Here is a 26,972-nt window from a genome sequence, read left to right on the forward strand (position 1 = left end):
ATTCTTTAGTAAACATGAAACCTCTACCATGGGAGTATACAGGAAGAATGATAAATAGAAGTAAGTGGGAAGAGGATAGTCTCTGATTTCAAGAAACTTACAGACTTAAGAATTCTGAGTTCTCAAATCTGGGAAAGTCATCAAGACTAAATAGTTTTATTTTTACTTGTAAATGAATTTGGAAATCAAAGGTATTAAATTGTAAAGGTTAAATTCCCTATGAATAGAAAAGTGTTCAATAAGTACTCCTTCTAACATTAATCCATTCATTTTTTAACAATGGTGACCTGTGTTATAATTAAGCTAGGAACCTAACAATCTAAGTGTCCTCTCTGATACTTCAGCTATGAATAAGCACTGGGAGTCATTATTTCTTTTGAAAGGCATTCATTTTGTAAGATTTTATATTCTGATTTTCACATAGAAGTATCTATTCAGTTCAGTCTTAAGGAGCTACTGTCATTTGATTAGAAATTGGCAACTATAAAAACTCCTACAATTAGAATCATTTACTTATATTGTAGTAGCTTTATAGATATTCACAGGAAATATAACTCATTATTATATTGGCGCCTCTGTACACATTAGATGTAAGAGTGGGGATAGGGTTATCACACACTTTTAAAAATAACTATTTTATTGGACTTTTACTACATATAGACACATTTTTAGGACTGGATTTCATCTATGGCAATCTACATTTTTGAAATATTAATTGGGTTCAGTCCCAAATAAGCTGTTGCAGAATTAGTTTGCCTGATGGACAACTTTACATATTTTTGGGGTGCAATATTTCTCTAATTGGGAGATGGCCTTTCTTTTGAACATTTTTATTTTCTCCATTTTTTATATCCCCAATTTTCTAAAATATAGATTCATTTATTTGTTACCAACAATGCCTCAAAATTATGTGCTGCTTGACATAAAACCCTTGAAAAAACTATAGGTTAAATGTCATAGACTAGGTTAAGTGAGTGAGATAGACACCTGAGATGCAAAATTTAAGGAGGCTGTCACTGTTAGTGTCATGGAGTACCTCTTTGGGTGTTAGGCCCTAAGCATATCACTCAGTACCCCAGTCCCAGCTTTGGGTCAGAAGCTAAGCATTCTGGCTATAGAACTGCCTAAGGGACTAGTACTCATCTTGACCTATGCTTTCCTCTCCCTCATTCCAATTTGCTCATGTCTAGCCAGACTTTCTGATGATCTAGAGGTGACATTAGGTCTTATTGCTATGGAAATGGAGACTATTCCTCTGCCTTTACATCTCTATTAGATTTTCTTCGTATTTCCAACTTGTTCCAAAAATTGAGGGGTGCTGTAGAAAGTTTTCAATATCTCTTATGCAATGGTCATGCTAGAATTTACTTCGAGCCTTCAGGAGGAGTTTGGTATGCCATACTGACTGCCCTTGATGTGACTCGTAGTTCCTGGGGCATTTGCAATGAATGGAGGCCCGAAGAAAGCTGCACGGGCCAAGGTCAAAGTTTGTGTTAGGCTCCTCAGCCCTAGGGATCTTTAGCTTCCATTTGATTTTCTTCATGTGATCTAAATGAGTTTAACTTATAAAAATATTTTCAAGACTACTCTGTTTTCTTTTTATTTTTTTCAACTTGTTAAATGCTATACATTGATCTTTTAGATTTCACAGGGAGGTAATTGACTAATTTGAAGTTCTCGTAAATGAATCAGTAGGGTTGCTACATTACTATAGAATTTTTCTAAGTTTCTTCTATAATGCAGAATGAAATATAAGACCATTTTAATTTATCACTATACAGTAAAAATTAGCTTATGATATGTAGGTTCCTCCAGGATTCTGAACAACTTGCCACATAGCAGATGCTCAGTAAGGCATATTAATAATCCTACACTTTATGAACATACTTTGTAATGAAGTTTTTATAAGTGATATATTTCATTTACAATGAGAAATCTTATTAGAATAAAACGATTCATGAATCTAAATCTTTTGTTTATTAATGTTCAAAAATAAAACACTCAAGTAAATTAACCTTGTGATTTTGTACCCCTAATGTTGGCTTATGTTTAACCAAAGACCGATGACTTAATATTAACTTAGAATGTTGTAAGATTATTAACTTAGAATGTGGTAAGGCCTAATTGATTACTGCTGTTACAGTGCTTCAAATTTTGAAGTGTTAGACCTTGTAACTGCAGAGAAGTCTCATGAAATATTTCAGAGACAAATTGTGCTGAAATTCTAAATTTCAAATATCCGTATCTTAATAGTATAACTCCAACAATAAAAAAATAAGATTTCATTTACTTGATTGTAACTTTTTACTGTATTATCTACACAATAATTACCCGAAATAAATTCTAGCTTTAGGCTTTCTACTTTCCAGCGCTTAGTTCAGATTTATTTTTTAAGAGGATGAGTACTGAGGCGTACTAATAGTTAAGAAACATCAGGTAAGCCAGAAGGCAAGTATGTTAGATAGCTTTAGGCCTTGGTGAAAATGGAAAAAAAAACATGTGGGGGCCTCTACTTTTTCTGATGTGCAAATAATTTACGTAGATAAATGATTCAACAGCGATACAGCAATCCCAGAGTAAATTTTTTTCATTTTTACTACTAGCTTAAGGGGATTATTGACTTTATAATGGTGTTTTGTTTTTTTTTCAAACCTTTTATGAAATCTATTGCTAAATTAGCTTAAGGCTTTACATCCAGAACATTTTAGTGGTGGAGTCTCTTATCCAGGAGAAGAAACATTTCTGTTCTTCCCATTTTACAGATATGTAAGTGCTGCAGTTAAAACAAGGACATATGGTTGCCTGTTTTTGTACATAAAACAAAATAAACATTAGCAAATCTGGTTAGAATTTTAATTAGGCTTCAAACAACAGATGGGTCTTTTTAATTTGAAGTTTTGTTATTGTACTTATATATCTGATGCCATAGTTGTTGTTTAACCTGGCTTCAGAATGTTCTAAGTCATTTCTTCTGCTGTTATTTTATTGCTTACTCAAGAGCTCATTTACATAGTGAACGTTATCACGATACAACACAAATTTAATTTTCCTTTCCTTTTCTTTTTTTGAGAATAGGTTGTTTAAATCACAGAATAAGTAAGGATTCTTGCTTTATATGGCTGTCAACAATTCTACAAATAGGACATTTTAGGGCAATGCTGTTTATAGTTGACATATTTCTTCCACTTCAACCTAAATATTGTCATGTGTTTGTAACATAACACGCTGTTTTTCAGTTTCAATGTGTTTCTTCCTCTTATAGTCCTGTAAGCTCCACATATACAAAAACCTAATGCAATTTTAGCCTGCAAGAAAAGTCTCATTTTGACTTGTTTTCCGTCTTAATATAAAAGACCCAAAGAAAACTGGTTCAAAGTAAAGGATCGATATCCTTAGAATTAGTTCAGAATGCTGATGGGTTGGAAACAATATATGAACAATGAATAGATGATTTTTAATAGCATAATACTGAATGCAAAGGAAAACCTAACAAAAATGATAAACACTAGGCTGCTTCAAAAACTTTTATAGATTAAATTATAAATTATGTTTGAATCTTGGCTGTTACTTCCTAAGACTAAGCCCTCTAAATCAGTTTAGCATAGCACCAGGGACACATGTTCAAACCCTTTTCAAGGGGAATGTAGCTGTGTGACTCTCATTAATAGCTGTTGCATTATTCCTATTCTGGAAAAGACTTTGAAACATCTACCCTTTTAAACTGATTCTCAAACTGAGAGTATTAAAGTGAGAAATTGGAGTCACTTCTTTGTGGTCCCATAAAGTTAATCAATTATCTTACTAAGAAAGGAAAATAGACCCATAAATGTAGGCTTACAATGAATTTTAATTGTGAGGAAAATTTAAAACCCCTAAAAGAGATGAGATGCTTAGAGAAATTTCAGATCTTGCAGTATTCTATTTTGCAACATCATTAGAAAATTGAAATATTGTATGACAATGGTGAAACAATAATACCAACATCCACAGCAGACAAACCAACAAATAGCCATTGAGAGTTTATTGGAATTTCTACTTATATATAACCCCCCTCACAAAAATGTATTTTCATTAAAAATGACTTATAACTTGTGAAGGAATCCTCAGACTGTACAAATATTAAGAATTGCAGCATTAAATTTAGTTTAGAATGCTCATTGTAAAAGTAATTTAAGAATGGGGACCGGGCGTGGTGGCTCACACCTGTAATTCCAGCACTTTGGGAAGCCAAAGCAGGTGGATCTCTTGAGGTCAGGTGTTTAAGACCAGCACGGCCAACATGGTGAAACCCCACCTCTACTACAAATGCAAAATTAGCTGGGTGTGGTGGCGCAAAATACCTGTAATCTCAGCTACTAGGGAGGCTGAAACAGGAGAATTGCTTGAACCTAGGAGGCAGAGGTTGCAGTGAGCCAAGATTGTGCCACTGCACTCCAGCTTGGGCGACAGAGAGATTTCATCTCAATAAATAAATAAAGAAATAAAAAATAAAAGTAATATAAGAATGGAGATCATATAGTTATTTTTGTAATTCAGTTTAATTTAGAAATAGGAGCACTAAATAAAATTATAAAGTAAGATTAAACATGGAGCAATTACATATACACAGGAAAATTCAGTTTTAGTCCTAAATATTGTGTGTGAAAAAATCTACAGTCTTATGAATCTTCCTCCAATAAATTTGCAGACAAAAGAAACATTTAGTATTACTAGGCCGTAGAGACTAGTAATTTAATCTTTAATTTTTAAATTCATATGAAGTAACAAGAGAACACAATTTTTCACTACTTATTTTATAACCTGATTGACTCCCAGATTCACAATACCTGTAGGCTCCATACTAAAAAATGCCAGACTGTTAGTGGAAACTAGCCTTAAGGCATTTTTCTTGATATCCATATTAGCTACAATCCCTGGCCTATTTCTTTGGGGTATGTTTACATGTTTTATGAATATAACTACATGGGTGGGAGAAGAAAAACATACAAACCTAATTCCAAAAAGGTGGAGATAATGTTATTAATTGTAGCCACAATTTAAACATATTGGTTCAAAAATTTAAACATATTTGTGTGTTTTATGAGATTCAAACAAAATCTCATAAAAACGTAAGATTTTTAGAAAGTACAGAAAAATCTCTCTTTCTCTCTGTATGAGTTTTATTTTAGGCAGTTGCATGCTAAACTTGTGCTTAGTTGTTCAAATTAAGTGAATGTTCACATGTGGCCTCCACTCTTGAACATCAGGTCACTTGGAAGTAACATTAACTTTGGCATAAGGACTTTGATCATTTGGTTTAAGTGCCTAGCATGAGTTAGGTTCTCTGTAAACACATGCTGAGATGATGTTTGGGGAGCATGCTGTCTATTAGGGATCAGCCTCTGTGAAGCTTCAGAAAGTAGAACTGGACAGAGAACTAAACTGTAATGCAGTTTTGATAAAGCCATGGCCAACTGGATAGGAAGCTGTTGCCCACCAGACTTCCCTGGACGGGGCCTGAGCCTTTCTATCTGGACCTGACTCAGTCACTGGCCATGGGGTATTCCAGGAAGGTCATGGGGCAATGCAGCCCTCTACAGCTGAGACAGACCCTGAACAATTCGACAGCAGGAGATGGTTTGCTGACCTCACTCCTCACAGCAGGGCAGCAAGTCTTTCCATTATTAATATGAATAATTATCTATGTTATCTAGAAATTGAATCCTCTATCACTGCGGAAAAGGGAGGGGGGATGGAGAGGTAGATCTCCTTATTCATCACAGCATCTAGGGTTCTAACAATCTTCAAAGCTTGAGAAATCAAGGGCCTAGGATCAGTGCAAATTGTTCTCAAAACCTGCTGGTTCTCATCAGACTTTAATGACTCAGATAATTAATGACTTGACATTTCACTCTGACAGTTTACAGATTTATAGATAGGTAGCTCTTGGTTGACCTGGACCTGTTGTGGCTTATCCATGGCAATTTTGAATTAAGGCTCTTATAATAAATTTAAATAGAGTTCATGCTTAAATTTCTTTTCTTCTTTTTTCTTTTTGAGACAGAGTCTCACTCTGTCGCCTAGGCTGGAGTGCAGTGGCGGGATCTCGGCTCACTGCAAGCTCTGCCTCCCAGGTTCACACCATTCTCCTGCCTCAGCCTCCCGAGTAGCTGGGACTACAGGCGCCCACCACCACGCCTGGCTAATTTCTTAGATTTTTTAGTAGAGACGGGGTTTCACCGTGTTAGCCAGGATGGTCTCCATCTCCTGACCTCGTGATCCACCCGTCTCAGACTCCTAAAGTGTTGGGATTACTGGCGTGAGTCACCACGTCAGGCCGCTTAAATTTCTTTTTATCCTCACTTAAGAAATTGGAAAGCAGAAATAAAAGTAACCTTAGAAAAAGAAAAAGAGGTTATAAGTCAGACTGGGTTCAGAAACCGCTGCTCCTCCAATTGCTAGTAGAATGATCTTTACTTCTCTGAGGCTCAGTTAGCTCAAGTGTAAAATAGAGATTCCGATATTACCTACATCATTTTTTTTTGGTGAAGATTAGATAAGAAAACCCACTAATGGCTTTAAAGATAGTATTCAGTACGCTCATGTTAACTATTATTAAAGATGTCATAGGGAATTGATCAGAATGGAGTTCTCAGTGACACAACATGCTCCCAAACCCTACTTTTTCAACATAGCTTCATAATTCTATTTGAAGTAAGATACCTTTCCCAGGACAGTATAAATTTATTATTCAAATCCAAATTCTCAACTTATTTGTACAATTGCATATAGACTTTAATAAACATAGATAAGTATTTATGCAACCCAGTTTATGTCTTAATAGGTTATCAGTAAAGTAATGGCAGAAGGTAGAAATAGGATAGTGACAGGACAATCTACTTCTACCAGACATGCTTAAGAAATGTTAATGCTTTACTTTATCCAAATATCAGTATTACAGTTTTTATTAAGGGAGGCATTTTAACATTTGAACTCACACTAGAGAAAGCTTAAAGTATACATTATCTTTAGTTACTATTTCCAAAATTAATTATACCAACATTTATTGAATGCCAAAGATGTACCAGGATTATACATATACCTCAACAACAAAAACAATAAAAATATAATAGCCTTGGTATTTTTAATAGAGGGAGAAAATGGGATAATTATTAGTTATAACATAGTTGGGGACTTGGTATAGAAATGCAATGTTGTAAGCATGAAACCACATCAGTGAATTAAAACAGATTTATTGCTGACATACGGTAAAATTTGGCAAGCATTTTAGATGAAAAGTAAAGGAAGAAAAAGAGAATGCTTGGGTTATATATACTTAATGCAGCTTTATTCTTTTTCCTAGTGATGGAGGATTAGATTTCTACATAACATAGATAATTATTAATATTAATGATAGAAACAATTCATGAGGAAACCTAAAGAATGACATTTAGAAATCACCTTTTAGGGTCTTCTTCTGAAGACATTACTTATATGACACCTGACTGGTAGATGAAAGCCTAAGGGTACTTTTTGGGCAGTAATTGCCACCCAGCCTTAACTCATTCCTTACTTTCATCTTCTATCTTTTAGCATGAACTATACCTGTGTGAAATATTTGTCTTTGCTTTCAAGAGAAGATGAAAATTGGTAAAATAACCAGAAGTCAGTGAGCATCAAAGAATTATTTTGAAAACACCATAGTGTCAGCACTGTCACATGCTAATATCCCATAATGAAGTACATTTCTATGCATTCAGCAACTGTGTAGTGAGAATATTACTGTGTGGACAACAGTGGGGTATTTCAGTGGGGATACAACATGGAATTAGGCATTGTGCTTTCTAGATGCAACACTGAGAAGTTAGAATCTAGTATGGTAGAAAAATACCTTTAGCAATTAAAAGGTAATACACAACAGTATACACCAAACACAGTCAGTGGAAGCACAAGAAAATCAGTGATTAATTCTGACTTAGTACATACCATGGGTACTAGGAAGCATTGCCAGGATATAAAAAGGCAACAAGGAAGACATTTATGCACAAAGGACTGACAAAGACAGGTGGGGAATCTAAGGTATTCCATATAGAGAGCGGGCCAGATGAAAGGACTTTGAATGTGAATTGAGGAATTTGGGGATTAGTGTCATCCAATTAATGTTTAAGAAAACCTTGACTCTACTTCATAGGATGGGTAGAAGCAGGGAGAGATTGGAGGCAGCCAAAACAATTAGGAGGCAATACTAGGTGATGATGGGATTTTTGTCTTGGGTGGTCATGCAATTTCATATAGTGTGAAGTTAATTCTAAAAGCAAATAGGTGACTATTTATTAGTTATAGCCATTATCATTATTAGATACTATGTGATGAAGAAGAACTATTTTTAATTGGAGTATTATTTAAGTAACTAGCCTGTAGGACCAGGTGTGACTTGACAGTTGTAACTCCAAGATATACTGGGAAAATATAACAAAGAGAGAGGGATTGAGACTCCAAGAAACTTAATGTTTCAGGTTTTAAAATATTTGTAAGACTAACCACTGCTAGAAAAAACGTTGCATTAGATATCTACATTTTAGATAACAATCCCACCAATAATAAGAAAAGTGAATTAAGAATTTGAAACATGGTTAAAATAAAAAATTCTATGCAGTGTAAGATGAAAAAATAAGTGTTTAATATTTTCAGCATTGAAAGAAATAATCAGGATGATGGGTGTGGGTAGGAGAGCATATGCTTGTATATTTTTTCTATTATAACTTTTCCTCTCTTATCAAAGTCATTATTTAATCATTTAGAAATATTCTGCTAAATAGTAGATTATCTGACTAAAATAATTTCACTAAAGTGTGAACAAAGCTTAGTTACTTGTCTACTCTGTGCTAGCCACCGATATAGGCTGGAGGTGCAATAGTGAATGAAGCAGACCCAATACTCTGCCCACATGAGGTTCACTTTCTAATGTGATGAAATAGATAATAAATAAATCACTAGATGGTATGTTAAAAGGTAATGAGTGCTATGAAGAAAGAGCAGACCAAGGAGAAAGAGGGCTGGGGAACATATTGTAATTTTAAATGAGGGCGTCAAGGTAGACCTCTCCGAGAAAATGACATCTAAGCCAGGAGGAAGGAATCTTTAAATTTTGGATTTTAAATTCAAAATTTGGCAAGCTTTTTTATTGAAATTTTTATTTTTATTGCTTAAAATATCAGTGGAAAAGAAAGGGCAAATTCTTGTGTTAAAGCTTAATCTCTCAAGGGAAAAATATTTATCTTTGTATTTCCACGTGTTTTAGTGATGCCTCAGTGATATCCTTACTGAAGTTTTCTCTGTTTTGTAATCCATTCCCTTATCTAGCCTTTTACTAAACGAGAAGACTGGAGACATTCATCCATTTACCTACAGAGCCTAGCAAGGTGCTTGACACCTGGTAGGAGTTCACTGTCTGAGACTTGAATGTCTAAATGCTCTTATTGGCATATACATTTTTATTAAACACATAGGGATCATGTCATGCTAAGGTCCTTTATTTTATAGAACTCACATTTATATAATCCTTTGGTTACTTTTCCTGACATTCTACAAGAATATACACTTCTTTTCTTTAAGATTTCCTTTGTATTTCCCCTTTTCAAAGTGTAAAGTGCTCTGGCAGTAAGCACTTAAATTATAATTTAATGTTATAATCTAATTCCTCGCCTGCAGACCTCTGTCAACTAGGACTGAGGATACTAAAGTATCTTATGATGGTAACAAGGTGATTTCTTTTATACTCCTTGGAATGAAATAGCATTTGGGGAACTGTTAGTTAGAAGAAAGGATTCCAAATAATAGCTCTTTGTTCAGAGTTCGTCCATCAATTCATAGATAAGTCAACTGGCACTCATCATTTTAAATTCATCAGGGGCCAGTGTAGTTAAGAGGAATATAAAGAGTACTTTAGCAATAAACAGAGGCCTTGTTACAATATAATGCGTAGTAGGAAAGAGGATTGGAAGATCTATAAAAACTGCCAAAAGAACCAAAAATATAATTAAAGCAACAAAAAGACATATTGAACACAATCTCAGGGACTATTTCAGGCAATAGCAAATGTCTCTTCAAATATAGAGACGGAAAGTAAAATAGAAAACTAGTTTCATGAAGAGAGTGAGAAAAATCCCAAACAAAATTATAGGAATAGGCTCACAAGTGTTGATTTTCTTATGTTATTTTTTACCTTTCTTTAAAATGATTAGAAAGTGTCTAACCCAGATATCGGATAATTTGAAATTCTCAGATGAGAATAGAGACAAGCAAAATAAAAATATAAACCAAGGTAATATCTTAAGCAAGCATGGTTCAGAGTAGCATAGATAAACTGATACACAGAAAACGAGTGAAATTTACAATTTACGCCCACATTTTGCCAACTAAATACAGTTGTTTTAGGTTCTATCAAAGTTACATCTTATCTAAAATTTTTTTCCTTTTCTTTTCGTTTTGTAAAAGCATGTAGGTTTACACATGATTTCCTCAAGAACTAAAAAACAGTATTTCCAGTAGAAAATATATTTCGATGGTAAATTTTCATTACTTAGACCAAAGGTTTCACCTAATAAAACACATCAGAGTTACCTGGGGAGTTTTCCTAACAAACACACTTCTACTCAGACCCATTAGCAGAGATATTTGAATAGCTTATAATAATCTTTGGAAATACACCGAATACTATCACTCTTACTTTCTAAAATCTTCAACTTCTGTCTTGAATTATAATTAGACAAAAATTGGCAAATTAAAACAAAATTTAGAATCAGAATAGCATGTTCTCAGAAGTGACATGTAAGTTGATTTCCTGGGTACAGAAGCAGAATTCAGACTTCTGTATAAGATCATCTCTTCCATAGAAGTCTGGTCATCACTCATAGTAAATAAATAAATAATTGTGGTTTCCTTTGTGCTGAGTAATTCTAAAATATTTTTAAATTTAATGAAGACAAACTCCAACTATTTCAAGTGTCAAGCTTGAGATTTCAAACACTGGGTCGAAGGAGATAGATAAAACTTTAACTCAAAGATAATTTGATAAGTCAAGTAAAGGACAAGATATTTTTGGTTAATGTTGCCCAGGAACACACGTATATGCTCACTCACACATATACAAACACACATAAAATGTGCAGTACAGTACATTGTTCAATCTTTCTCAGAAATACAAACTTGAAATTCACATATTGTACCTCTGATTTAAAAAAGAAACTAATAAAATTATCTGTTGAGAGGAACATCTTAAACATATCCCATCAATTTTAATGGAAAACATTGACATAGTTTTGTGTGTAAATGTAAGTTAATATGTATACACACTCACACATAAACAAGATGTTGGAACATAGTATATTGGTTTAAAGGTAATCAAGACATTATTTTACATTGCAGAACACAATCATTCTAATAACAAGAGACTCGGGTGCTTCGGATCTGAAAGAGGCATCTTATTTCTACAGAGAGAATTATTATAGAAAAATAACGGGCTTTCTTCATTTTAACATTTGAAAAGTTTAGTGCATGTTATAAAGCAAGAGGAGCATAGAAACAAAGGTCTAGAAATCATTTATGGAGTTCCTGCTGCCTACTAAAGTTTGTGTGTGTGTGTGTGTGTGTGTGTGTGTGTGTGTGTGTGTTTGTATGTATGTGTATGTGTATGTGTAATGGGAGTGGAGGTGGGATGGCAAGATTTAAAAGGATTAGGCACTTTGGCCTCAGTCCTAAAACTATAAGGGAAGTAAAATGAAGAATTAGTATTTTTTTTTGTCTTCGATGATTACACTTAAACCTTCCAGAAAGAATAGCCCAATGATCTTCCTTACTTCAGGAAATTCGACTCATGGCCAGATTTCTTTTCTCTATGTCCCTGTCCAGCCCCTTGACTGCTGATTACTTTGAAGCAAATCTCAGATATCATACTATTTTATCCTTGAATCTTACAGTGTATATCTTTTAAAGGCAATGACTAAAAATATAACTACAATCCTAAGATCAATCTTAAAAAATTACACTTCATATAATCAAATATCAATTTATGATTCTAATTTCCTCAATTATTTCAGATATGTTTTTCTTTATAGTTTAATTTTAAAAAATCACATTCTAATTAGCTTGTCCTATAGAGTTTCTTAGGGAGTCTATATTTTGTCTCCCAAGGTGTAGTTGAAAACATTTCTTTCTCCCCTGAATTTTATGGAAATTGAGAGTTAGATTTAAATGGTTTCAACAACAGAATTTAGGTATTTATAAGGAGTAAATGATGTCTGCTTCTTAGATGTTTTTCCAGTTGTTCCTCTTCTTAGCTAAGAATTTGGTAGACCCTGGCTCAAAGATTATTATGGCAAAGTTATCCAATTCTGAATGCCATAGTATAGAGAAGGAAGTAGACATGGATATAATTAACTCTAATAAAAAGCAAAATACAATATACTTCTAGAATGTTCCACAGTGCTTGGTTTTGTGTCAGTATTAAGAGAGTGATAAAGTTTCAGTTTCTTCATGAACATAATTCTGGCATGGAGAGGGCAACCCTTAGGACAACTCCATCAAACACAAGAGCTCTACAGAACACAATTTGATAGATAATCTTGAAGATTCCTTCTGGCTCTAAATCTCAGAGTGATGATGAGCTGTATAGTACAATTCACAATGTTTTTGCAAACTCATGAACTTTCCTTAAAGCTGTTCTTGAGCAAAGCTAGAGAATGATAAAGGGGAAAAGATAGACATATAACATTTCAGCTAAAGTGAAGTATTTCTGGCTTGTCAACAACTCTACAAGTAAACTTAGAATAAACAATGTATCTGCATGCTTCAGTTCCTCTTCCAAGAAAACAAAACAAAACATCTGCCAGTTACAGGAGCCATATATCTGAAGAAAAGTGACAAGCAATAGGAAAGCAACTGGAAATCTGGGCATTGTGGTTTCATTAAATATACTATGCCTTTATTTAATATATCTGTGTATTTTACCTTTGGAATATTTTTTTGTGTTTTGTATTGTGTATTCTTCTAAGATTCATGCAACTGTTTCTTCAGGCACAGACAGCACACATTGTCCTGGAAGATGGAACTAAGATGAAAGGTTACTCCTTTGGCCATCCATCCTCTGTTGCTGGTGAAGTGGTTTTTAATACTGGCCTCGGAGGGTGAGTAATGCTTCTTTTCCAAGGCTTTATTCTTCCTCTATGTAGAGAAATAACCGGATGATCTCACTCGTGGTGGCAAGTTGAAATCACTGCATCATAATAAGATTTCATATTGTCCTGAAGTTGCACCGTGCCTTGTGCATAGCCTACTGCAGTGATCCTTGAAAGAAAGTTAGACATGAACGTCCTGCTACTGTAAATGAAAGACAACATGGGCATGCTGGTGATCCCCTGGATAAAGAGAACAAAATGAATTCTAGAAACTTAGATTGTGAGGACACAGGTTATGTGAGATTACCAAATGGTTTCTCTAAGGGGAGGTATGGGTCTAATTAAGGTGAAAATTGGAGCAAGGAAAAGAATGGATAGTACATTCTAGTGTCATTTCATTAGGAAAGAATCAATTTTGCACATCTAATATGAAATACTATAAGGAGATAAGAAAGTCCTTGGGTATTTTATGTAATTTTGCACTCTAGTAAGAAAGTTGAAATAACAGATACATTTATTATCTTTAATCAATGAGAGAGCAGCTGTGTAGATCTAATATTTTCAGTAATTATCAACTGTGACCTGCCTTAGTATTTAAGACCTGCTAACATGTACAGCAATGAAAATGAGAGTTGCTACAGAAATTAAGTGGCTGGTTTTACCTAGTTAATAAATGTTTGTTCACCTGGGAATCAGGAGGCTAAAGTTCTAGTCTTAGTTCTAAGGATAACTAATTATATAATATTGGGAACATCACTTAAGCTTTTTGAGTTCTAGTTTCTTCATATAAAAAGTGAGGGGGCTGGATTAGATACTAATTTAAACTGAGGATTTAAACATGTAAAAACATGACTAGATTGATTGAAGGGGTTTCCAATAGAGATTCAATCCAACTAGCTAGTATTCTATGAAATATTTGATAAATTCTTTAGAGAAATTTGAGTTAGCCTCATAAAGACAAGGGGGGCATTAGGTTCACCGATACTAATTGACCAAACTTCCATTATATTATTAATTTATATTCTTTCTTAAACTCTTGCCTCCCTGTGTGAAATGAAGAATATTAGATGGGTTTTTAAATAGTTCCACTGGTGAGAACATTAAATTACAGTGTATTGAAACCTGTTTGCAAAGTTTTGCTTCACCAGGCAATTATTTAAGCTTTTCGACAGCACTAATTACTAGCTGTGTTAATATACCTGCCAACAAACAACTGTTTAATATAGATCAGAATGATGGAGGGCACTAGAGTTTTCTTCTCTGTGATAGATTACAGGTAATAAATCTTGTCACATCACACAAGTCAAACAGGAGCTGATGGATTAATTTGCTTCCAACATTGTAGTTCTCCAAAACAAAGTGTATTTATTCATTTACTGAAGAGTATTGTAAGCATATGTTTAAAGGGAATGGTCAGTTCTTTTATGGAAAGAAAGAAGAAAGAGAAGTAAAATCAAATTAATTAAAGTTTTTTTTTGATGTAGGAAAAGGCATTCATTTATAAGATTAGTCCATAGACCCTATTTTTCCATTGAGAAATGCTGCTTTCATTCATTACGTGCCTCACTCAGTAAGGTGGTTGATAATTAAAGGGGTTATTTTGTTTTTCATCTTCAAGCAATGCATTTACATTGTGGGCAGGCCTTGGTTAAAAAATTATCAGTTCCTGACAGATAAGAGACAGCTGAGAAATTAACTGATGGAAGCTGTGGATAAATAACACAGCCCTCGAGTCACCTTAGGGATTGCAGAGCTGGAAGAGTAAGTATGTTGTTGACAAAGTTAGTTCTGGTAGGCGCTAGTCTGGATGGTGTTGAAGAATTTACGTTGACTACTGCCTGTGTTAAACTTTATTGGTTTCAAAAGCGTTGATTCTGTCCCCCTGAACACCTAAATTCACTTTCAGTTGTAATCCACAAAAAAGATTTGGCTTAACTCATTTTGCAGAAAGTGAACATGGGAGAGAGCAGGAAAAAACCCCCTGAATTGCAATGTATTCCAGTGCATAGAAAAAGTGTAGATGCTCCTGGTATTTATGGGAATAATGTTTCTTCTTCTTAAGAATAAGAAATGAGGCCGGGCGCGGTGGCTCACGCCTGTAATCCCAGCACTTTGGGAGGCCGAGACGGGCGGATCACGAGGTCAGGAGATCGAGACCATCCTGGCTAACACAGTGAAACCCCGTCTCTACTAAAAATACAGAAAAATTAGCCGGCCGTAGTGGCGGGCGCCTGTAGTCCCAGCTACTCGGGAGGCTGAGGCAGGAGAATGGCGTGAACCCGGGGGGGCGGAGCTTGCAGTGAGCTGCGATCCGGCCACTGCACTCCAGCCTGGGCGACTGAGCAAGACTCCGTCTCAAAAAACAAAAACAAAAACAAGAATAAGAAATGTGTGTGTGTGTGTGCATATGTACACATATGATATGTATATGCACACACATACACACACATGATATATTTGTATTTTTCTTCTCACCCAAACTTTAAAATATAGCCCTCCTGCGTTCCTCCCTAATTACATATCAGCATCTTTTAACTTAGAAGTCAGAAAGGCCTCAAGTCAGGTCTGTCAGATGAATTTTTTTTCTTAGCAGATAATAACTCCCAAACTTATATGCTTCTTTCTAAAATTAAAATATTTTAAAAATCAACTTTATTGAGTTATTCTTTCATATAAATTAACTTAGTTATTTTAAATATTCATTGAATTTTAATAATTATATATACTCATGCAACCACCACTAACACAATCAGGATACTCTTCAGTATCCTAAAAATTATCAGGAAAAGCTTTTCAATTTTTTGATGGTTACTATCTTGGTGAAACTGGCAGCCCTCAACAGTAAATATCAGTTTGTGCTCAATGATATCTAGTAGGCCAGGGAAGTCTTTAGAGTATCTGCAAACTTTAAATAGAGCAGTAATATTTTAAAAATTAAGATGTTAGAAAGGGATTTTTAAAGGAATTTAAACATATAAAGAAATTGAGGGGATAAAACTCATATGAAAATATACCTTGGTATTCATGAGTTGGTTTTTCTTTATATCAATTATATCATGGTATAAATTTTTACATTCTGTCATAAAATTTCCCTAGGTTTGCTAAAATCTAGAGACATTCTTGTTGGATTCTTCTCATTTTCAAGGGTTACATAATTCAGAGTATGTATGCAGATTATAGCTTTGTAGTTACATACGTTACTCGTTGATAATTTTTTGGCATGTTTACCCAGGTACCCAGAAGCTATTACTGACCCTGCCTACAAGGGACAGATTCTCACAATGGCCAACCCTATTATTGGGAATGGTGGAGCTCCTGATACTACTGCTCTAGATGAACTGGGACTTAGCAAATATTTGGAGTCTAATGGAATCAAGGTAGTACCAGTGATGGCCATTTAAAAAGTCTCAATTTGAGGGAATATAGTTAACTTAAGAATTAGGATGGCCAAAGTTTCTTCCTCAATATGGTAGTACAAATCATTAAGCTCAAGTATTCAATCTTATTCCTAGGTATATGAGAATAATCTTTAACTTGACAGTATTTTGAGTTTCATTTCTTAGGGCACTTTGAATTTTAATGCATTGGATGAAACTTGGCTTAACTTGAAAAAAATGTTGTTATAAGTTCAAATAACAACTGTGCTATAAAATAATTGGGGAAGAATCACCTTTTAAAAGGAGTTTAGTAATCAATTCTGTATCAATTATTTGCTTTTTAAGCTTATTCTCTAGGGGATGATTTAAAGATAGCTTTTATGCCAGTCTAAAAGTAAACATATTAAGATTTCCTAAACAAGGTAACTTTGAATACTGTCTTAGGAATATATATCATATGAACAATTCAAAAATTTATATTCCAAATTCAATCCTATTTTTTTACCATTTCATTTTTGAATGACTTCAACTGATCATTTAACTTAGTTTTCACTATTTCTCACAATTTTCCACCAATTTTTTCTCTCCCTTAAATGTAAATTAAAAATGATTTTGTTCATCATGTGCATTAAACCAGTAATTGTTCATTAAATTCTTGATTTTTTTTGCCATGCATGTCAGAAGGGGGACCTAGTTTAGCCTCAGGATTTACCAAGACAGGTAAGCCTGCTCCCTCTCATGATGGTGAATGCAACAATTACATATTTTAAAAAAAGGGCTTTTTTTTTTTTTTTTTTGCCTCTTCTTGTTTTCAAAAATCCTAAGTCTCATGTCAGTGGATATCATAAAACTTAAAAACAAATGCAAATTGACTCACAAGAGTTAGATAATATTTTGTGATAACCTCTTTAAAATGATTGCCTGTCTTTCTAGGTTGCAGGTTTGCTGGTGCTGGATTATAGTAAAGACTACAACCACTGGCTGGCTACCAAGAGTTTAGGGCAATGGCTACAGGAAGAAAAGGTGAGAAATGTAATAGGGCATCCATCATCACCTAAGGAAGATTGAGAAGGTGCCTGTGGATTCAGAAGTGACAAGCAGGCAGAGGAAGATCATGTAGTTTGGGATCTTTGCATTTCAGAGAGGGATTCCTTCTCTTACTATGTAAAGGCTGAAATATCTGGATTCCTCCTGAAGTGCTGATGAGCACATATTTTCAGTTTATCCACTAGGTGGCACTCATACATGCTTGGTAGCATTTCACTTTTGGGAGAAAGGGGGTAAGATAAAATTTCAGCATTTTCTCTTTTTAGCAATTGAGTCTTTTACTCTCCTTCACCGTTTTATCTAGAATGTAGTTATGGAACTTGCTTCATGGGTTCTAGTGTTCTAGTACCAGCTCTACTGTTAACTGGTTGTGTCACTTTGTGCGGGTCACATAATCATGCTATACAATACTTGTGTCATCTCTAATTCTTATAAGCAGATTACCATCAAGTTTCATTGGGCTTCAACATTATGACATGTAATTATATATAATTTCATTTGAAGTATTAATAATATCAGAAAAGGGTTATAAAACTTTATCTTACACTTTTAGTTTAAATATTAATTTCTTTTTTTTTTTGAGGCGGTCTTTCACTCTTGTTGCCCAGGCTGGAGTGCAATGGGGCAATCTCAGCTCACTGCAACCTCTGCCTCCTGGGTTCAAGCGATTCACCTGCTTCAGCGCCCCCAGCAGCTGGGAGTACAGGAGCCTGCCACCATGCCTGGCTAATTTTTTGTATTTTTAGTAGAGAGTGGGTTTCACCATGTCAGCCAGGCTGGTCTCGAACTCCTGACCTCAGGTGATCCACCAGCCTCGGCCTCCCAAAGTGCAGGGATTACAGGCGTGAGCCACTGCGCCCAGCCGTAAATATTAATTTCTAATGAGATAACAGCATTTGCCTTGTTTGGATGTTAGAAGTATGGACTTACATCCATTAACTTCATCTCCAGTTTTGCTGTAGCTGATTTTTGTTCAACTGCTGGGCCTGATATTGACAGAATTTTATTCTAAGAAAGTGCTGCCTCTCCAATGAGTGTCTCTCCATGGGGTCTAAACATTGCTTCTTTCTGACAAATAAAAAAAAATATCTTGATCCTGGCTTTTTAGATCTCATTCTTTCTAAATGTTAAAAGGGAGAAGAAGGCATCCATATCATATCCTGGGCCATCGTCATTTTCTTCTCAACTATTATCTGAATTTATCTTCCTTATCCAGGCAGCTAATTTCTGTAATTGTCATTTGGGAGACACACTTTTCTCCCCCCGGCCCCCACAACCCAAGATTTCCTTTTCCCTTTTGTTATTTGACCCTTGTTCTCATAGGTTCTCCATGTCAGAACTAATATTTTAGTGTAAGCCTAACCAATGGCTTGTAAGTTCGTTTTTAAAATGTGCTTTGGATCTTCTTCCATGATCACAGACATGTAGAGTAGCAAAGAATCCAAAATAATAACCAGTTCACCTCCTTCAATTTACAGGTGAGAACAAATACATTGCTTAAACATTTCTCAGATAATTAGTGGAAGAAAAAAAAACTAAAACTTGTTTTCATTCTTCTAACTTCTTTAAAAATTTTTGTTTTAATAAAAAGCCTCCAGGGGAATAGAGCCTGTTTTCTTGATTCCTAACTCATTACTCTTTCTTTATACTACATGTGTCTCTATCCAACCTAGTCAAAGAAACAAAACAAATGGTAGTCTTGCATGATGGACTAATAGAATGATCATGTTTTAGAACAACATGACTACTCAACATGGCCCTTCAGAAAAATGTGTTGAGGGCCTACTCTGTGCCAGGAACGTTTGGCTCAAAACATAGATTTGCATATTATTGCTTATGAAGTTCACCAGTGTGATTTAACTTACTTAACATCCTGGGTTAAAAGCAACCGAAGTGTAGCAGAAGATTGATGTTCAGAATTTCTCATTTTTTACTCTGAGAAAGAACCTAGGTATTAAGAGTCCTGTGCCTAACTGTAGCAACAATTTACCGTGTTCTGACAACACAGTCACCCTGGGTCAGAGAAAAGAAAGAGTGGAGAAATTATTTACTGCCCAAGAAGATAGATGAGGCCAAGTTTGTAACTTGGAAACAATATGCTGGATTTAATTTCCTCCAATTTCACTGTCACTACAATTTTTTTCTTATAGGTTCCTGCAATTTATGGAGTGGACACAAGAATGCTGACTAAAATAATTCGGGATAAGGTATAATCATCATCTTTAGCCAAATCTATGTTTCTCTGTGTGTGTGTGTGTGTGTGTGTGTGTGTGTGTATGTATGTATGTTTCCCTCAATGCCTAAGGGATCCATTAATATGTAAAGGAGTGAACCTGGCCAGCTTCTGCTATTTGGGTCTCTGTTATTTTGCTTTACTATTTTCAGTGTAATTTTCAAGATTGAATATTTGATTGGTATGTTTTTAACTAAATGGACTTGATATTCATTCACCTGGCAGTTTATTGAGTATCCACTATGTGTTTATTATACTAACAAGTCAAGGCATTTATAATTCAGCTCATGTGATAGAACTTTAGTGAAACAAGTGGAAAAGGTAACAAATTGCATAACAATGTTGCCTGAAATGAAAACCTACATGCTGAAAAATACACTCCAAGAAGTGTACAGCATTGTTACTATTATTTGTTTTGTCCTTGTGAAAGAGTTATCTGTTAAATTAATGCATTATCTTTCATGAATGTGCCAAATAAGTCCTGCATGCGTTACTTCAATTATATAGTCTTTGTTGAGGCCATATCAATGACCAAGGTGATAAAACGGAAGGTTATCTTTTGCTTTCATGTCTGATTGCTACAACATCTGACCCCTCCTCTGAGAATATCTCATCACCATCTGCTTGTTGAGTTTATTGTTATTTTACTTGAAATTTCCACATTCCAAATCAGAAAGAAACATTACTTCACTAATGTTAACTAAATGCCCCAAATGCAACTAAAGTTTTCTTGCTAAATATAATTACATAAAAATAAAAAGATGAATGATACAATTTGAAACTACCCATGTGGGCTGGGTGCAGTGGCTCACGCCTGTAATCCCAGCACTTTGGGAGGCTGAGGCAAACGGATCACTTGAGGTCAGGAGTTCGAGAACAGCCTGACCAACATGGTGAAACGCATCTCCACTAAATATACAAAAATTAGCCAGGTGTAGTGGCACATACCTGTAATCCCAGCTACTCAGGAGGCTGAGACAGAAGAATCACTTGAACCCAGGAGGCAGAGGTTGCAACGAGCTGAGATCATGCCACTGCACTCCAACCTGGGCAACAAGAGCCTGTCTCAAAAAAAAAAAAAAAAAAAAAAAAAGTACATATGGGAAAAGGAATCTTCAAAAAAATCTTTTGCAGATTTCTTGTTAGGATACAGGCTCTCTGTAAACAGAAGGAAAAACAGCTTTGAAAATAAAAACATGTCCAAATACCCATGACCAGAAGGAAGACAGCGTTTACGCCATCATTCTATCCCACCTCTGATTTTATTCACTCTACCATGATTTTTCTGAGAATAGGTGTTAGTGAAATTATATATCCCAGGGAGATTCTTGTGTTCTCTCAGCCTAATGATGTGTGTGAGCAGTAAACAATGACGAGACTATAAAGGTGGGAAAGGAATACAGTTGAAAAAATCAATTCAGATGGCAGAATTGGCAGGTTGAATAAAATATAGTCAGGCCTAATGATTCAGGAAAACTTTACAAGACCACACTTGTCTTTCATGTGATATGTTAGGTTAAAATGAGCCCTCCTTTTATCATAGGTAGTTAGGTTTTCAAAATTGGCTGAATAGATTGGCATAGACAAAATAGTATTGCCTCATATTTGTTTATCAGTGATGGTGGTTCGTATTAAAATGTATATTATGGCTTTCACTTCTATTAATCTTAGTTTGAAAAATAAGATCGTATTTCATTCAGAATGTTTTAAGAAAAGGGGAAGGAGAATTGAAAATCAAATTTCAAAATTAGGGATACATAAATATAGACAAGGGATTATGTGACTTGGATTCTAAAAGTAAATACAGGCCACCACGAAATTTAGTAATTTACTATGGAAGTGAAAGGTGTTTTTGAGGTAATGTTCCCAGACTTAGAGGCAGCACTCTGAATTTAATAATAGCACTGAAATAACCATCATGCTTGCATGACACATAGGTACTTTCTACTCTCACTTACCCCCAAGTGACTTCTCCCCCAAGAAATACATTTAAAAGGGAAATGAAGGATTCCTTCTATTTCCTTCAATGCAATAATTTTGTCAGAGAAGGGCAAATCAATGAATTATTTTGAATTTTTACCCCTCAATAAAATCTTGACTACTAAATATAGCATATCATTTTTCTAAAAGCAGACTTACTAACAAATAATTAAATCTCAAGATATAGCTGAGAAAAGATGACATTGTCATGTTCAAGCTAGCAAGAGTAGTTTGCGAAAACTTTACAAAGGGTTGAACATTCTGTAAATTCAGGCCCTTGGGAACACTTGGACATGAACATGTCTAAAATAGTGAATATTTTCGTTGCAAATTCTAGAAGTTTATGACTTATGTTGCATTTCATCTTTGTGAATTAATATTACTATCACAATAAATGAATTCTCATTCTTTTTATTTTTTTGGTATTTTTAGATTCCTTATTGTCTCAATAGATTTTTTTTGTCCACTTCTCTCATGAAATGTCTTTAGGTCATATACACCGAGGAGTGTAAGTTTACTAAATATCCCAATTTGCATCAGCCCAGAGCCTAGAGACCTGAATTCTGATGCCTTTTGACTTTGCCTACATCAGGCAATGGTGTCAGCCCTAGAAGAACTAATTATATTTCCAAGAGTATTTCCCAAAATGCATGTGCAAATTACTTAATCTTTTCAGTTTGAGAAGACGAATATCTTCCACTGATGATTATGAGTGGTTATAAAGACATCTAAATCTTGGAGCAGCTGTTTAAAGTCCCTTTGAGTTTATCTTGTCAACACCTTCATCGTTGCTTCCTTTTAACTAAATTTTTTAATTTGATAGGGTACCATGCTTGGGAAGATTGAATTTGAAGGTCAGCCTGTGGATTTTGTGGATCCAAATAAACAGAATTTGATTGCTGAGGTTTCAACCAAGGTGAGGGGTTTTCCTTTATATTTTTAAGTTTTATTTGATCCTGTTTAGACCTTTCTTGAAATATCAAAATCTTCATTTAGGCAGAATTTATCTTCCAGAAGCACCAGTGTTGAGGGAAAAAAGGGACCTTTTTTTAGCGGCTAAAATACACGTTACAAAATCAGTGCATTTAAAGCTGGTAAGTTTTACTACAGGCTTACATGGGAAACTTCATGCCCCGATTTAGAGGATTTTTACTATTATTTTAGTGTTCCCTCCACCCTTTCTGATTCTTCAGCTTAGGATTTTAACAATGTCAAATAAAGGGAGCACTGAATTGCCAAAGATAGGTACAGTGATGATGAGGAGTCAGAGCTAGTAACCTGCCAGATAGCCAAGAGAATTTTACAGAAATGAGGTACAGTAATCAGAGTCTGGGGCATTTTGTGCAGGAAAAATATTTATTCATACACTAAAGATTTGTTGTGTTATAGCTTTGTTTCAAAATTGATGTTCATAATGATGACTGAGTCACCCTAAAGTGAAATTCCTTTAGTATACATTTATAAAATGGTACAGAATACATTTTAGAAAGAAGTTCATTGGTTTTGATCGAAACCAATGTTTCGAATGTAGGTGTGAGTGAGTTTCTTGAGCTGCAGTCTCTGTCCTTGGGGGAACATAGAGCTTTGTGGAACAAGCAAGCAAGTAAATCACCATGTGCAGAGTCCTGTGATAAATGCTGTCCTTGGAGTGTGCATAGCATGCTGCAAGGGCATGCATGGGGCAGCATTGAAATGGGATAGGTGGATCAGAGAAGGCTCTGTGGAAGAGTGAGCCTCGTTCCGAGACACAAAGAGCAGATAGATAGTAACAGTTAGGTCGATGGAGAACCAGAAGAACTTTGTTTCAGGCAGAAGGGATGGTTTGCCAAGAGGCATAGAGGTACAGATGTTTGAAGAGTTACGCACAGTTTGGGATGGCTGAACAAAGGGGTTCACACCTATTGGTTTACACACTTGGGCAAGGATGAGTGGAGATGGACTGAATGAAGCTACGTCTAGAAGGTTTCATATCATTGGCTAATCAGCACTTCCAGAAACTATTGCCAACTCATTCAGTGTCATTTTGAGGCAAAGTAAAACTGAATAAAAGAGCAAGGAACTAGAAGGTTATTGTAACTTATTGGAACAAAACTTATGAGACCCTGAACCGAGCAGTAATAGCAAGAACAGATATAGCAGCCTAGGCGGCTTATACAAATGGGAGAAGGAGGCGCTGAATGTGGCCAGGTAAAAGATCATCCTATTTTCTCACCTAAGGATTTCAACTAGTTTGGTTGAGCATAGTGATTATGTCATTCAATATCTGAGATGTTTATGGGATACTGCTATAAAATTTTTTTAAAGAAAAGTTTTTGATCCACTTTGAAACTTAAAGGAAGAATTGCTACCTTTTGTTTTTACTACATACAATGGGAGATAAAAATAGAGCTTCTCTTTCCAAGGACTATGTATTTGGTTACCACGGGGCTTTACATGTGGAGAATTTAGCCCTGTGAAAGTCTGTGTGGCATCATTGTTATTGGCTGGTTCTACCTTGGGGTTTATTTATACTATAGCAGAGATGGCTGCAAACTTCTCTTCCATCACCAGTGTGGCAATGGAGTCTCTCAGAGAAACTCTACTTTATCCAAGTAGAAAGTGAGTGTTATTTCAACAAAGGCGATTGAAATTCTTTGACAGGAAGGAATAGAAAAAGTACATGTGGACACAAAGTTTGATTTTAAATATGTTTATTCACTACAACATTTTATTCCTAGATATAGCAAACATACACTTTTTTGCCTATGATATTTCATAATTATCATGGTCTATTCAACGTGGTAGCTCTGGTCTTTGAGGAAAATAATAACAACCAAGTATTTTGAACACTCAGTTAATTTTTGTAAAAACTCCATGTCATAGATGAAGAAATAAGCTTAGCAAGTAAGTCTATATAAAATCAAATGTAACTTGCCCAAATTTAGCATCAATTTGAATTCAAGTGACTCCAGAGTCTCTGTGGCTAACCTCATGCTATTTTTCTTTGCATTTTGATGGGGGTTTGATGGAAAAGCCTTAAAAAGCTCAATTTCTAGATTTCTGCTGCATGAATTCAAGAAACCTCTTCAAGACTCCCTGTGAACCTATTTTCTATTTGGCCTGCATCTTACAAGGTCTGAATATGTTTGCTTCTCTACCTACGAACCTTTTCTCATGCTTGCTTCTTCCCCTTCTTGTCTGAAGAAGTCAGTTTCAAGAGTCAGCTCATTGTTCCTGTGTGAAGCTTCCATGACTCAGCTAACCTTTGGATTCCATGTCATTTAATAAATAGCTTCAGTATAACCAGGAACATATTGAATTTAACTCTCTGGAAAGATTGTCTGTCTCACTTGTCTTGGTTGGCTTTTTGAGAGGAGAGGCCATGGTTTACTTACTTGAATCCCCAGCACTGTCCATAGTACCTTTCACATAGTACATGGTAAACAAATAGTGAATAGATAAAGGAATATACAAAGCCAGTAAATGGTAGTTAAAGTTGGTGGTAAAGAAATTGCACCTTCTTATTTTCCCTTCAAATCCTTTAATCAGTGTTTCTTATGGTTCTATGATCTCCATTATTCATATAATAAATTTATCATTATTAATAACTATGTCTTATTAATAAAAAATAGGCACGATCTGTTGAGTACTTATTATCTGCTAGGTTTCTTCTAAATGCTTTACACTGATTAACTTATTCCATCTTCAAAGCAATTATATGAGATGGATATTATTAGGAACTCATTTACTGATGAAGAAACTGGGGTGTAGAGAGATTAAATACCTTCCTCAGTGTGAATGGCCACAGGATTTATATGTAGGAAGGCTTGGTCTAATGTCTACCTTTCAGAAAACATCATCTCATACTGCCTTTCAACATACTACAAATAATGGTTATACTACTAACAGTTATACTATTAGTAACCATCGCTATACTACCATGTAATGATATTCAAATAAGTTTGCATTGTTTCACTCCTACCTTTTACATACTCAGAGTAAGGATTCAAGAATTTTAAATCAGAAATGGTAAAATATGTGAATATGTGAATATGCTGGAAACAGACTCTGCTTGTATGGGTATCCTACCCCCTCCTGTGACCAAACCTTGTCACTGAGAGTCTTTAGAAAGGATGTTCCCATGCCCTTCCTGACACCTGTTCATCTGGGAAAATATTCATGCTGTGATACAGCACCAATCAGAAGGAGTATAGAGAACATTTCGTAAGGAAGAGTTCCAGCATGAGAGTTTTTAAAGGCTTTTAAAAAAAAGTTATTCAAAGAGTCAAATAGTCTGATCAGTAACATGTAAGACTCAGAGGAAGCACACATTGATATTATCTGGTATTCCGGCTCCTGTCATATGAAAATGAGAGACAAGGGTTTGGGGTTCCTATAAATTAGTACTGAGTCGTGATGTCCATGTCGGGCAGGGATGTGCATTCAAAACATGTGTTGTTAAAGAAAATGAATTTTAAGTTAGATATGTAATTACTTATATGTATGGAATTTGATCATGGTGTTTGCAATATTCACTTCTGATTTTTAACTTTAAAATTGGTCCTATTCATATGACTTCCCTTTGTTTTACATATTTCCCTGTGAAATGATTTAGTTTGAAACATAGCATGATAGAGGGTGATGATAGATGATAGAATGTTAGAATTGAGAACTGCCTTGGTGGTTTAGTCTACCATTTCCTAAATTGGAAAACAGTGGTGTGGAGCAGTTCATCTGAAAAAATTCTGTGGTCAAGCAAGGTTGAAAAATGCTGCATAATATATTCCTCTCTCGTAAGTACAAACACAAATCCATATATGCAAGTATTCATGAGGTCTTGTGTAAATTCTGTTATTCTTCTGGATAGTATTTAATGTATTTGTGTAGAGACCAGCAAAAATGAGCATATCTGTGTTTTTATCTATGTCAAATCAAAGGAGATGCTGCAATGGTGAAAGCTGGCTCTGTTGTTTCTTAATGCCAGTGCAATTAAATAATGTTACTATAGCTATGATAAAATGTGCATTTGTATCAGGAGATTACATATATTTTGTGAGTTTTGTTTGGCTACATGCCTTGGAAATGTTGATAACTTCATTCATTGTCTTGTAATTACAATTTTCTGTAGCTACAACTAGATGGTAATATTGCTTTATTTTACAGCAGAAGCCTAAGGTTAAGAATAGATCTAAACTTTTTCAA

The 26,972-nt window shown here is 35.0% G+C and overlaps 1 protein-coding gene across 1 annotated transcript in view; it reads left to right on the plus strand.

Moving 5' to 3' along the window:
• Positions 1–26,972, plus strand: part of CPS1 (carbamoyl-phosphate synthase 1) — a 119,642-nt gene that overhangs the window by 3,700 nt on the left and 88,970 nt on the right. The window contains exons 2-6 of the mRNA XM_007966137.3: positions 13,054–13,163; positions 16,387–16,531; positions 17,465–17,554; positions 19,729–19,785; positions 22,615–22,707. Of these exons, the coding sequence (XP_007964328.1) occupies positions 13,054–13,163; positions 16,387–16,531; positions 17,465–17,554; positions 19,729–19,785; positions 22,615–22,707 (495 nt within the window). The remainder of the gene's footprint in view (positions 1–13,053; positions 13,164–16,386; positions 16,532–17,464; positions 17,555–19,728; positions 19,786–22,614; positions 22,708–26,972) is intronic.

The sequence above is a fragment of the Chlorocebus sabaeus genome, chromosome 10, assembly GCF_047675955.1.
Source record: "Chlorocebus sabaeus isolate Y175 chromosome 10, mChlSab1.0.hap1, whole genome shotgun sequence".
Taxonomy (NCBI): domain Eukaryota; kingdom Metazoa; phylum Chordata; class Mammalia; order Primates; family Cercopithecidae; genus Chlorocebus; species Chlorocebus sabaeus.